General features: G+C 46.5%; 1 protein-coding gene across 13 annotated transcripts in view; it reads left to right on the top strand.

Moving 5' to 3' along the window:
• The window catches only part of RYR2 (ryanodine receptor 2), a 975,983-nt gene extending 969,489 nt beyond the window's left edge, over nucleotides 1-6,494 (top strand). For all 13 annotated transcript variants that reach the window (XM_074990102.1, XM_074990110.1, XM_074990109.1 and 10 more), the window contains one exon: nucleotides 5,250-6,494. In XM_074990102.1, the coding sequence (XP_074846203.1) occupies nucleotides 5,250-5,345 (96 nt within the window). In that variant the 3' untranslated portion in view covers nucleotides 5,346-6,494. The remainder of the gene's footprint in view (nucleotides 1-5,249) is intronic.
• The last annotated feature ends 6,821 nt before the right edge of the window (nucleotides 6,495-13,315 follow it).

Raw genomic sequence — 13,315 nt, 5'->3', positions numbered from 1 at the left:
CTGCTTCAGGCAGGATCAACCCCCCACTAAGTCATCCCAGCCAGGACCTTGTCTAGCTCTTAAAGAGCTAAAAAGCTCAAGGGATGGAGAATCCACCACCTCTCTAGGCAACGCATTCCAATGCTTCACCACCCGCCTGGTGAGGTAGTTTTTCCTAATATCTAACCTATACCTCTCCCTCTTCAACATCAGACTATTACTCCTTGTTCTGCCATCTGACACCACTGAGAACAGTTTTGCACCCTCCTCTTTAAAGCTCCCCTTCAGGAAGTTGAAGGCCGCTATTAAATCACCCCTAAGTCGTCTTTTCTGTAAACTAAAAAGCCCAAATCCCTCAGCCTATCCTCAAAGCTCTTGTGGGCTAAGGTCAGGCCCCCTAATCATTTTTGTTGCCCTCTGCTGAACCTGCTCCAGCACATCCACATCCTCTTTATATCGGAGGGGTCCCAAAACTGGACACAATATTCCAGATGTGGCCTCAGCAGTGCCGAACAGAGGGGATCTACAGATCTACTTCTCTAGATCTGCTCGAAATGCCCCTCCTATGCACCCTAATATGCCGTTAGCCTTCTTGGCTACAAGGGCACACTGTTTACTCATATCCAGCCTTTCATCCACCATAACCCCTAGGTCCCTTTCCATTATATTCTGCTGAGCCAGTCAGTCCCCAGCCTATAACAGTGCTTGGGATTCTTCCGCCCCAGGTGCAGGACTCTACAAGTCTCCTTGTTGAACCACATCAGATTTCTTTTGGCCCAGTTCTCCAATTTATCCAGGTCCCTCTGGATTCTCTCTCTACCCTCCAACATATCTACCTCTCCCCCTAGTTTTGTGTCATTCACAGACTTGCTGAGGGTGCAATCCAATCCCTGGTCATCCAGGTCAGTAATAAAGATGTCGAACAACACCTGCCCAGAACTGAGCCTTCCAGCACTCCACTTGAAACCAACCACCATCCAGATATTGAGCCATTGACCACTACCTGTTGGGCCCGATCATCATGCCAGCTTTCTATCCATCTTATAGTCCAAGGATCCAATCCTTAAGAATTCCTTAAGAATGTTGTGGGAGACCGTATCAAGAGCTTTGCTGAAGTCAAGCAATATCACATCCACTGACTTCCCCATGTCCACAGAGCCTGTTACCTCGTCATAGAAGCTGATCAGATTGGTCAGGCAGGACTTGCCCCTGGTGAATCCATGTTGGCTACTTTTGATCACTTTCCCCTCTTCCAAGTGTTCCAAAATAGATTCCTTGAGGATCCCCTCCATTATTTTCCCAGGGCTTGAGGTAAGGCTGGTGGGTCTATAGTTCCCTGGATTGTCCTCCTTTCCTTTTTTTAAAGATGGGATTACCTTTTGCCTTTTTCCAGTCATCTGGGATTTTTCTTGATCTCCAAGAGTCTTCAAAGATAATGGCCAAAGGTTCAGCAATGACATCTGCCAATTCCCTCAGTACCCTTGGGTGCATTAAATCCAGACCCGTGGATTTGTATGCATCTAGTTTTTCTAGATAGCTCAGAACTTGTTCCTTCCCCAGAGGTGGCTGCCCTCCACCTACATTGTCTAGGACCATCATGTGGAAGTTGACTTTGTCCATGAAGACTGAGGCAAAAAAAACATTGTGTACTTCAGCTTTTGCTACATCATCTGTCAGTAGGTTACCTCCCTCATCCAGTAATGGCCCCACACCTTCTCTGATAACCCATTTATTATTAACATGCCTGTAGACACCCTTCTTGTTACCCTTCACATCCCTTGCCAGCTGCAGTTCCAATTGTGCTTTCATTTTCCTGATTACTCCCTGGCATTCTCCAGCCATATGCGTATACTCCTACTTAGTCAAACTGTACACGTTTCCATTTCTTGTAAGCATCTTTTTGGAGTTTAAGCTGACTAAGGATTTCCCTGTTAAGCCAAGCTGGTTGCCTACCATGTTTGCATTTCTTACTATGCAGCAGGATGGTTTGTTCTTGTGCCTTCAGTAAGAGTTCTTGAAAATACTGCTAGTTCTCTTGAACTCTTTTCCCCTTTATCTTCTTTTCCCAATGGATCTTGCTCATCAGTTCTCTCAGGAAGTCAAAGTCTGCTCTTTTGAAATCAAGGGTCTGTATGTTATTGCTCACCCTCCTTCCTTTTGTCCGGATCCTGAAATCTACGCTCTCATGGTTGCTGCAGCCCAGGTTTCCACCCACTTCTATTTCTCTTACTAGTTCTTCCCTGTTTGTGAGCAGCAAGTCAAGTTGTGCACAGCCCCTGGTTGGTTTCTTCAGCATTTGTACCATGATGTTATCCCCAACATTCTCCAAATACTTCCGGGATTGTATGGGTGCTGCTATATTGTTCTCCTAACAAATGTCTGGATGATTAAAGTCTCCCATGAGAACCAGGGCCTGTGATTTGGAAGCTTCACTAAGCTGCCTCATCTTCCCCGTCTCCCTGATCTGGCGGTCTATAGCAGACACCAAGTACTACATCACCTCTGTTACTGCCACTTACTTCTAAGTTTAACCCAAAGACACTCAACTGTTATTTTCTCCCTCCTTATACTGGAGCGCTGAGCAATCATACTGCTCCCTCACATAGAGCGCACCTCCTCCTTTTCTCCTCTGTCCTTCCTAAACAATTTATAACCTTCCATAACTGTGCTCCAGTTATGCAGATCATCCCACCAAGTCTCTGTTATTCCAACCACCTCAGACTTCTTTGACTGTGCCAGGGCCTCTAATTTTTCCTGTTTGTTCCCTAGGCTGCTGGCATTAGTGTACAAGCATCTTAGAAAAGGGGCTGATTGGCCCACTTTCTCCTCTTCACATAGGAAACCTGCTTGAGTGTTCCCTCCTCCTTCCTCACTTACCTCAGGGCTTGTGTCACCATTCCCCTACCTGCATCACCTACATAACCACACATTTACCTGTGTGATTGAACGATCCCTACACGGACCCCTTCCTTCCACAGGGAGGATAGACGAGAACACCACTTGTGCTCCGTATTCTTTGATCTTCCCTCCTAGGGTTATGTAATCCGCCATTATTTCTTCAAAAGGGCGCTTAGCTGTATTATTGGTTCCTACATGGAGAAGTAGGAAGGAACTACAGGTTTAACAATTTTTGGCAGGGACTCTGTAATATCCCAGATTCTAGCTCCCAGTAAGCAACAAACTTGTTGGGATTCTAGGTCTGAATAGCAAATGGATGACTCTGTCCCTCTTAGGAGGGAGTCCCTCACCACCACCATCCGTCTTTTTCTCTTACTGTGAGTGGGAGGAAACTAGGGGCATACTTTGGACAAACAAGGCTAGTTTGTGGTGTCGTGGTAATGCAATACAGGCAGAGAGCTGGTGTAACTGCCCAGTTGGGAGTTTCATTGCCATACAATCCTCTCTAGATAGTGCACAGTTGACATGCATATTTGGTGCACATTTGCACAACAGTGATCCCTTGTTGCTCCCAAGTTGCAGAAGATCATAAACTACACTAATCTATGAGACTGTGATGAGGCAGAATAAGTTAAGAATAAGAATAAGAATAAGAATAAGAACTGCGTAGACTGCAAAAATGTCATAAAACCATCTTTGTTCCCCCTTTCCCTCAAGTCTTGTGCCAAACACAGCTCAGTCAGCTGTAACGATTGCAGCCTTGCTTTCTTTTGTTCACTTTGAAGTTGCACTATGCAGTGTTTCACTGGATCAGAGCTTTACTGAACTTTAATGTGTAAAGCTAAGGGCAACCAAATGTAAAGATAATTCTTCATTCTATTCAGCGCTGCAACACTCTTTTCAATCTCACTTTCGCCAGGCACATCTCAAAAGAACAATAATTGTGCTTGAGGTCTTTACCTTTAACTCACTGGCATTTAAGATCTAGCAATGTTATATGGGAAAAAGTCCAACTGCTCACTAGCTAGTTTCCTTTCTCAAATATAGTGCACTGTCTGTACAGTACCACATAGTAAGTACAGTATGTAAGTAATCTTGCCTGGCCACTAAAAGTTGGGTGATAGCACAAAGCCTTTGGTGATGACTGGAGAGCAAAAGGCTTAACTAAATATCCAACAAAACAATATTCTATATATTTCCCATAGCAATCATTTGGTGACAATCTTCTGTGTCGTTTCTGCCCAGTCATCCTAATGGAGTCAGTGAAACCTAGCATAGTATTGCAACTGCATTCAAAAGTCAGCTTCCTAGACGTTCTTATGTGACTGTTGAAGCAGTGGTTTGTAAGCGGGTGTAGCCTGTCTGGCAAAGCTTATATTAGTTACATCAAAACCTCTCACAAGAAGTCGATTTTAGTGCTGACTGTGGAATGTTTTTTCAGTAGGGCTCATCCTCCAACTTGGAGCACAAGTTTATGGTTTAAACAAAGCCTACCCACAGTGAGTTCTGAACCAAAGGATGTTGGCATTATGTTCCCATCAATTAATTTCCAGAGGCATGTGACACCAGTAATGCCAGTTAATGCCAATGAAAGTTGGCATTCTTATGTTCTAACCCTAGAGAAGCAGCTCAGCCAAACAAATAATTTTAAGGATATAATAATATGAAAAAAGAACAGATACAAAAAGGAATTGTGCCTGGAAATCCTTGCAACATTTGATTGAATAAACAGATTAAGTAGTTTACCTGAGTATTTTTTTCTAGTGTAGTTTTCAGGTGCAACATACAGCCATGATGGTGTTATGCTATGAGAAGAAGAAGGGATCTTTTTTCAGGGGTAATGCAATAAGGCAACTTTGGGTTTATTCAGAGTAAAATGCAAGAATCTGAGACTCAGACCAGCCTTGTGGCCAGTTAGACTAGATGTGAGTTGAGTGGGAAGACAGCGTTCTGTCAGTTGTGAGCCAATGTTCTGAACCTGCTTGGGAGGATGCACCCAGAGGCCAATGGCAAAGCAGAGTATTTTACTGCAGTTTGTCTCCACTTAGGACTATAGTGGTTTTTTTTTTGTCACCATTGTGCTGTTACGAATGACTTCTTATTTTGTGTTTCTGTCTAGATTGTTATGACAAGATTGACAATAGATTGACATCTATTGTCTCCATTTTTGATTTCACCAGAAAGGTCAAAACTCCTGAGCTTTTCAAGAGTGAACTAGTTTGTGTGTTCCGTCACTTGTAGGTTCATAATGAGTAGACCAGTTCTTCATTGAAGCCAAACATGTACTGCAGCATATGGACTTTTCTGAAAGAGGAGGAATGGCTAATATACACTCACTGAATCTCACTATTTAAATTGCCGATGTCTTGCAGGAATCCTATGTATGGAAAATGTACCAAGAACGATGCTGGGAGTTTTTCCCTGCTGGTGACTGCTTCCGAAAACAGTATGAAGACCAACTCAATTAAATACAAAGGAGAATGTCCACTGAAAATATGTCCATCCATTTCCCCAACTCTTTAGAGAATAGCGAATTTCTAAACTCTCCAACGCTGTGTGCTTTTTTAGAGCACCAAAGTGCTGTTTCTGATTATGGGACTGTGCTGGGATTTTTCTTGTTTCTTTGCTTTGAGATCAATGGAGTAAAGAAACAAAACAGTGAGTCATGGGGTGTGGGGGGGGAACCCCACCTAAATCCCCATATATAATATGTGCAAAAACAAAGAGGCATTTATTTCATAAGACTGCCAGCTGAATCCCTTGGCGCTAAGAAAATACGTGGGGTAATGTGGTAGTGGCATTCATTCAGTCTATTTATTTCACCATTCAGGAAGAAACTATGTAGTTCACAGAGGATTGTTTTGGACACTAAGCTGTGGGGAACTAGTGCCTTACTATATGTGGGTTGAGCTATGCAGAAGATGAGTGCATGATGACATCTTTCTTTTCTTTGTGTCCTCCCTTTCACCTCAGCTGATAGTTGGTGTTTTGGTGAGGTGGTGGGGAAAGAGTTTGATTGCGTGCACCTTTTTAATAAGACTATGGGGTCTCTCAGGACCAGAGAAGGTTATTCTCATCAAGCAAAATTCATATTTAGTTTTTTTGATTTAGCTCTTATTTTGATAATGCTCTGATGCAACACTGCAACTTTATGAAATCTTTGTATGACAAGCGATTGAAAAAACACTTTAAAAAGAACTATTTCATTGCATGTTTATTATGCAAGTTTAAAACCAACAAACAAAAAAACAAAAATCTTCAGAAGCAAGCTGATCACCATGAGAAAAACATTCACAATAATTATATGCATAGTAATAAAGTGTTGTGGGCTTTATTGTACATTTGGAGCCAGTGTCATCAGCCAACAATGTATATGTTAATGGTACTTTAATGGTAGTTTTGGTCTAATTTCATTTTCTTTTCTTTTTGACACCTGTGATCAATAGTGGCGCTAAAGATTTTCTTGTTAAACCATTTTTTTTAAAATCAAAGCTGAAGCAATATCCATTCAGGGATTCCATCAGGCCCATCATGAAGCACCAATGATGTACATCACTTCATTTTGAGTCCTTTTCAATTGTAATGAGAGTCTTTAAAAATAAAGAGAGAAAATCAGAATGGAAGCAAGGTGGCATTTGAGCTTTTTCTTATTGGGGTGATACCTGTTTTTTTCTTACTGTTATGTGATACCTGGTTTATCAAAATCATTCGTGTAAACAGGAACATGCTGGCAGCTTTTATAATGAAATTATTCTCCGCCTGTGCTCTGTGCCCATATATAATATGTGCAAAAACAAAGAGGCATTTATTTCATAAGGCTGCCAGCTGAATCCCTTGGCACTAAGAAAACACTTTGCAACTTTGCACTTTTTTAAGCATTAACCCACAACTTGATTTGGGCACAAAGGCAAATGCAATGGTGAAAACAGAGCTACATTCAACATTAACCATAGAACAACATAAAAAGTTAGACTGAGAACTAGCTTGAAATACAGGCATGCAGCTCGGTGAAAAATAAGCTACTTTGAAATCTCATGAGTGGACTACTTTACAAGCTATCAAACACAGGCAGGAAGTTACTCTGAAACCTGAGCTATATTCGAAGTACATCAGAAGCTAGACTGAGAAGTAGCTGAAAACATAGCAAGAAAGCTAGAGTGAAAACTGATCTATAGTCAAAGCTTCATTCAAACCTTTCGAAAGGAATACATTAAAGGCTGCACTGAGCAGTATTTTCTAACGTTGAAGGCATCTAGGTTGAATACATTCAAAGCAATACAGAGGACATTAAAAGCTAGACTGATGTCACTTCAAACATAGGTATGAAGCTAGAATGAAAAGTAAGATTCATAAAAAGCTACAGAGAAGGCTGATGCAAGGAGTACATTAAAAGCTGCACTGAGAAATATGTTTAAATACAGGCAGAAAGCTCATCTGAAACCTGACATTCAGTCAAAGCTAGTGAGACGACTACATTAAAAACTTCTTTGGCTACGTCTACGCTAGAATGCTACGTGGATGTAGGCTAGTTCGAAGTAACATCGAAATAGGCTACTTTGACACATATCGTCCAAACATCCTCCGGGGCTCATTCCCTCAATGTTCAACGTTGAGTTAGCGTCAGGGAGCATCAAAAGGGGCCGACCCAGAAGCAAAAGCAGAGCGTCCACACACACACACACACACACTCAGGCACCACCCCCAACTTCAAAATAAGGGGCCAAGAAAGCTCACGGACAGGGTCACAGGGCAGACTAGCCCTTCCGGGGCAACGGAATGCTGGTCCCTTAAAGGACCCCATCCCAGACACCCTCGGCCTACACTACACGAACCCTGTGTTGGTGACACAAGCCTCGCAGACCTCGAGCCCGCAGACATGGATGTCCAGCAGCAGCTGGTAGCCCTCCAAGCCACCTCCTGCAGGGCAGGTGCTGTGCTAGATGCTGCACCAGCACAAAAGCTCCTGGCAGGGGAGCCCTCCCCAGGGGCACAAGGGGATACCCTGGCCCATCAGGCCCTCCTGCTCCACCCGCGCAGGGTGCCCTGATGGCTCTGGAGCTACCAAGTGGTGGGAGCACCTGGTCATGGGGGAATGGGATGATGACCAGTGGCTGCAGAACTTCCACATAAGCCAGCAGACCTTCACGGAGCTCTGCCAATGGCTCACCACCCCTCTCCCCGGATGCACCAGGCCCAGATGCAGCGTGCCCTCACTGTTGAGAAGAGGGTCACAACAGCTGTCCAGAAGCTGGACAGCTACCATTCTGTGGGCCAGCAGTTTGGCATTGGCAAGGCTGCAGTCATGATGGAGGTAAGGAGGCCTTGGCCTGAGCCCAGTGGGGAGGTGGGCTGGGAGGTGCACTCTGCAAACCCTCACAGGCACCCATGTCCCCTCCCCGCAGGTGGTGCGTGTGCTCGATGCCTTGCTGCTGCAGAGGGTCATCTGAGTTGGGGACCTGGACACAGCCATTGCAGGATTCACCCCCATGGGATCCCCTAGCTGCTTTGGGGCCATCGATGGGACTCACATCCCCATCTGCGCCCCGGACCACAGTGGCAGGTGCTATGTCAACAGGAAGGGCTATCACTCCATGGTCCTGCAAGCCATGGTGGACAGCCATGGCCACTTCCAGGACACATATGTGGGCTGTCCCAGCTGTCCCCGTAACACTCTCGTGTTCCACAATTTGGGACTATGCCGCCGGCTGGAGGTGGGGACCTACATCCCCCAGAGGGCCCTCTGGGGGACACCACTGTACCCCTCTGCCTCTTGGCGGATGCGGCCTGCCCCTTGTGAGTCCCTACACGGGTCACCTCAGTGCCAGCGAGGAGCGCTACAACACCTGACTGAACCACGCTCAGCAGGTTGAGCGGGCCTTCAGGTGCCTGAAGAGCCGGTGGCATTGCTGCCTGGCCTGCCTGGACGTGGACCTACCAAACACTCCCCAGGCTGTGGGTGCCTGCTGCATGCTCTACAACTTGGTGGAAAGCAAGGGGGAGGACTTTGTGCAGGGCTGGGCTCTGGAGGCTGGAACAGGCTATCCGCCAGGCCCACTGGGATGGGGTCCAGGTTTGAGAGGCCCTGCGGAAGTACTTTGACCAGGGGCCCTAGTGAGTGCCACCCAGGCCATCCCTGGTGGGTTCCCTGCACACCGCCCCTAGCACCCACAGCCCTGCTCGCCCCCCACTGAACGCACATGGGACATGGACGGGGGGGTTGAAAAATAAACCTGCTTCATTGTTTAAATAACCAAAAACCTCACCTCTGTGCATATAAAACATCACGGAAAATAACTATAAACAGCGGGGGGGGTGGCAACTACAATAACTGTATATGGGGGCGCAACTATATACACAGGGGAGAAGTGGGCAGGCCAGCCCATGATTCCGGGGGGGGGGGGCGTGCGCGACCCCCGCCGTGTCTGGGTGGTCACACACACCCCACCCGCCGGGGTCCCTGGCGAGGCCGGCTGGGAGCCAGGAGGATGAGGAGGTACAGCCAGGATGGGCCGTCACCCCCCCACCCCCCCCGACCGTGGGGGCTGCAGCCCTGTGGAGCTGGTGCGTGGGGTGGCAGGCAAGACATCAAGCGCAGCAGCAGGAAAGACATCAGGTGCAATATCAGGTGGAGTGGCAGGGAGGGCAGCACGGAGGACAATGGGGTGGGGGGCACCAGCTCCTCAAAGGTGGAAGCCACCTGGTTAAAGGTGGCCAGAAAGTCTCACCACGCCTCCCGGTGCCAGGCGGCCTCCCACTCTTGAACTGGGACCTCCGCTCCATGATGTCCACCTGGCACCAGAGGGCAGTGGCCACCTTGGTACCCCAGGATGGTCCAGGGGTGTCGGGGGGAGATGCTGTCTGGGACCCCAGATGGTGTCAAGCTGCCATGCTGTCCTGGCCCTTGGATGTTGTGGCTGCAGGGGGGGAAGCCCATCCCCCATCGGTGGGTGCAGTGGCCCAGTGGGTGGCCCCTTCCAGTGGTCTGCCCCCTCCCACCACCCACCGGGGCAGCGGATGGCACTGTCCATGGGTGAGGGTGCTGTGGCACCGTCCCTGGGTCTGTTGGGCCCTGGCAGGCTGGGGTCTGCTGGGGAGGGGGCAGTCATGTGGTTCCCCCATCCCATGCCCTGGGGGTGTGGGGGGTGTGCCCTATGGGGTATGTACCCGACAGGCTGCAGCCATGGTCAGGGGAGGCTCATCTGGCCTGCTGGGGATGTCCAGCACAAGCGCTGCCCCCCCCCCCCGCCACAACTGACTCCATGGCTGGGGTGGAGGGTACTGGCTCTGCCTCTGGCCCTGGGGGTGCTCTGGACTATGGTTCCAATGCCTCCTCAGGCTCCTTGGCCATGGTGTCAAGGGTGACTATGGGGGAAGGAGGTGTTCTGGGGGCCCAGGATAGCACTGAGTGCCAGTAATAGGGGCAAGTGGAAGGGGCAGGCCCAGACTGGCTGGCCAAGTTCCAGTCCTGGGCGTAACCCTGCCGCAACTCCTTACCCTTACTCCTGACATGGTCAGGACTGCGGGCAGGGTGATTTTTTGGGCAGCCAGGCCCTTGGCCAGCTGGGCAAATTTTTCCACGTGCCATTGCTTGCTCCCTAGTACATGGAGCATCTCCGCCTCACACAAGAGCCTGAGAAGGTCAGGAAGCTCAGTGTCGGACCAGTAGAGGCCCCGCTTCCTACCCCTCTGGCTCAAGGCCTGGGAGGGCAGAGATGGCTGTGGGGGGAGGTCTCAGGGGCTGCCATGTGGCAACTGGGCTGTGTGTGCCATCTGGGCCATGCAGGGCACTGCATGGCATGCTGCTGCCTGCACTGTCCCAGCTTTCTGCTATGGTGTTTCCAGGTCCGGGCAGCTTTAAGAACCACTTGGCGCAGAGCTCATAGAGCCCCACAGGGGCTAGGCAGCACTAACAGCTGATTGCCGCCATGGTGGACCCTGCTATTTCGAAGTAGCAGGACTCAGAACGTCTATGCTCGTCCTACTATCTTCTGCTAGGAATAGTGATTTTGATGGCTCGCCACCTAATTTCAATTCAACTTCAAAGTAACAGGACCTTGGTGTAGATGTGGCGTGCGCTATTTCGAAGTTATGCTTGCTACTTCAACATTGCATTCTAGTGTAGACACACCAATTGAGAAGTATCTTCAAACATAGGCCAGAAGCTAGGCTAAGCTGCATTCAAAGCTAAAGAGTGGACTAGATGCAGAAGTAGGCTCAAGCATAGGAAGAAAGATAGGCTGAAGAAAAGAGCTAGATTCAAAGTTGATAAGGCAGTGTTAAAAGTTAGACGGAGAAGTACCTGGAAACATTAAGACAGGGAGAAATCAAAACTATTGGCAGGACTTCATGAAAATCTAGATTGAGAAGTGGCTTCAAACATCAGTTAGCCTGGCTGAAATTCAGGAAGCCAGGGTGAAAGCAGAAATATATTCAAAGCTATTGCATGTGAGCTATATAGAGCTATACCCTAAAAGCTATACAGAGAAATAGCACAATGTAGGCACAAAGCCAATGTACACAGTGACCTGCATAAAAAAGCTATATAAAAATAGTGAGAAGCATACATGAAAAGGTAGACTGATGTTTAGCATCAAACAGAGGTTAGACAATAGGCAAAAAAATAGTCAGCGGGAGCCTGTGAAATACATTCAATCTTGAGCAGTAAGCCAGCCCCAGCCATAGCCCAATATACCTGCATGACTGCTTTTAAACATAGCTGGAGAAGGACATAGGTAGGTATTCTGAAAAGTGAAAGATATGAAGGTAGACATACTGAAAACTTTACTCCATTCTAAGCTATAGAAAAAGGTAGGAAAAAGACCGCATGAACCATGACACGGAGAAGGCACTTCAACTAGAAGCGGAAAGCTAGTTTGATATCTAAGGTGTACCCCAATATGTACTTAAAGATTGCGAGAGAAAGCCATAGCCTGAGAGGTCGCATGAAATATATGCATGAAGCAAAGCTGGAAATTGAAGCACTTTAAAGATAGATGAGAATTGCATTTAGAGTTGGCTAGAAGAGTAGCAGCCACAAAGGCAGGCCAATACGATGAAAAAAAATAGTGCCTGTGAAAGATCATGAGATAAGTACATGTAGCTATTGAATTGGCAGGAACTTGAAACTTAGACAGCTTGTTGGCCTGAAAGCTGAGTCATAGCTAAATATAATGAGAAGACATCTTTTAAAGTTCTAGAGAGCAATAGCCTCATATTTTGACAGGTAGTTATGATGAAAACTGGACTCTGTTTTAAGCTGTTTTCAAATACGGGAAAAGGACTGGATGAAAAGTTGCACTTAGAAGCCACTTCACAGGTAAGCGGGAACCTAGGCTGAAAATTGAGCTACAGTCAAAGCTACATTTAATTTCCCTAAAGAGAACACAATAAAACGTGTTTGACGTGAAGTTAGAATTATATACATGAGGCAGTGAGGAAAACTGATAGTTTCAATGTTAGCAAGAAGAGTCGAGTTAGCGCTACGCAGAATAGAAGCATCCAAATTAGACAGGGCACAAGACTGAAAATAGAATTCCAGTCAAATCTAGTGAGAGGGAGCCTGAGAAGTACACTCAATTGTAAGCGCAAGACACTGAGAGGAATCCTTTTAAAACTAGATGGAGAAGGCGCTTCACATAATGGCAGATATATATGCTGAAAACCGTACTCTGTTCTCAGCTATTTGGCAATCTAGCAAAAGGACTGCATGAACAGTAAATCGGAGAGGTAATTTCAAATAGAAGCTTGGAAGTTAGATTCAAATCTAAGCTACATCAAGGTTACAGTGGACGCGATTTATACATAGACCAAAAGGTAGCCTCAAACATAGGCATATAGCAAAGGTGAAAACTGAGTGACTTTAAAAGATAGAAGAGGATTGCCTAGACAGTTGGACAGAAGAGCACTATCTAACATTCGTAGGAGCCTACACTGAAAACTGACTTCCTGTGAAAGATCTTGAAAGGAGTACAGGTAAAACTTGGAAGGAGCTTGACCCTTAGACAACATTTTCTCCTGAATGCTTCATATTTTCACAGCTATTTTATGATGAAAAGTGCACTCCTTTATAAGCTATTTGCAAATTTGGGAAAGGACTACATAAACAGTAAGATAGAGAGGTAACTGAAAGCTGCATGCTTGAGTTCAAGCTACACTTCAACGTCAACTTCAAGATTGCAAGCGAACGCCATTGAAAAATATACTAAGAGGCAGCATCAAACATAGGCACATAGCAAAGCTGGAAATTGAGCTATTTTAAAAAATAGAAGAGGATTGCATTGAGCAGTGGACAGAAAAGAATCCCAAATGTAAACTAGAATCTAGGCCAAAAACTGAGATAAGTCGAGTCTATGTTCAAGTTTACAAAAGCTAACACTGAACAGTTGATTGACTAATATCCTCCAGTAACAGCATGAGGCAACTAGAAAACTGACATATT

This window comes from Carettochelys insculpta, chromosome 3 (assembly GCF_033958435.1).
Source record: "Carettochelys insculpta isolate YL-2023 chromosome 3, ASM3395843v1, whole genome shotgun sequence".
Classification (NCBI taxonomy): Eukaryota; Metazoa; Chordata; order Testudines; family Carettochelyidae; genus Carettochelys; species Carettochelys insculpta.
The sequence above is the reverse complement of the archived record's forward strand: the minus strand, read 5'-3'. Positions and strand labels throughout refer to the sequence as shown.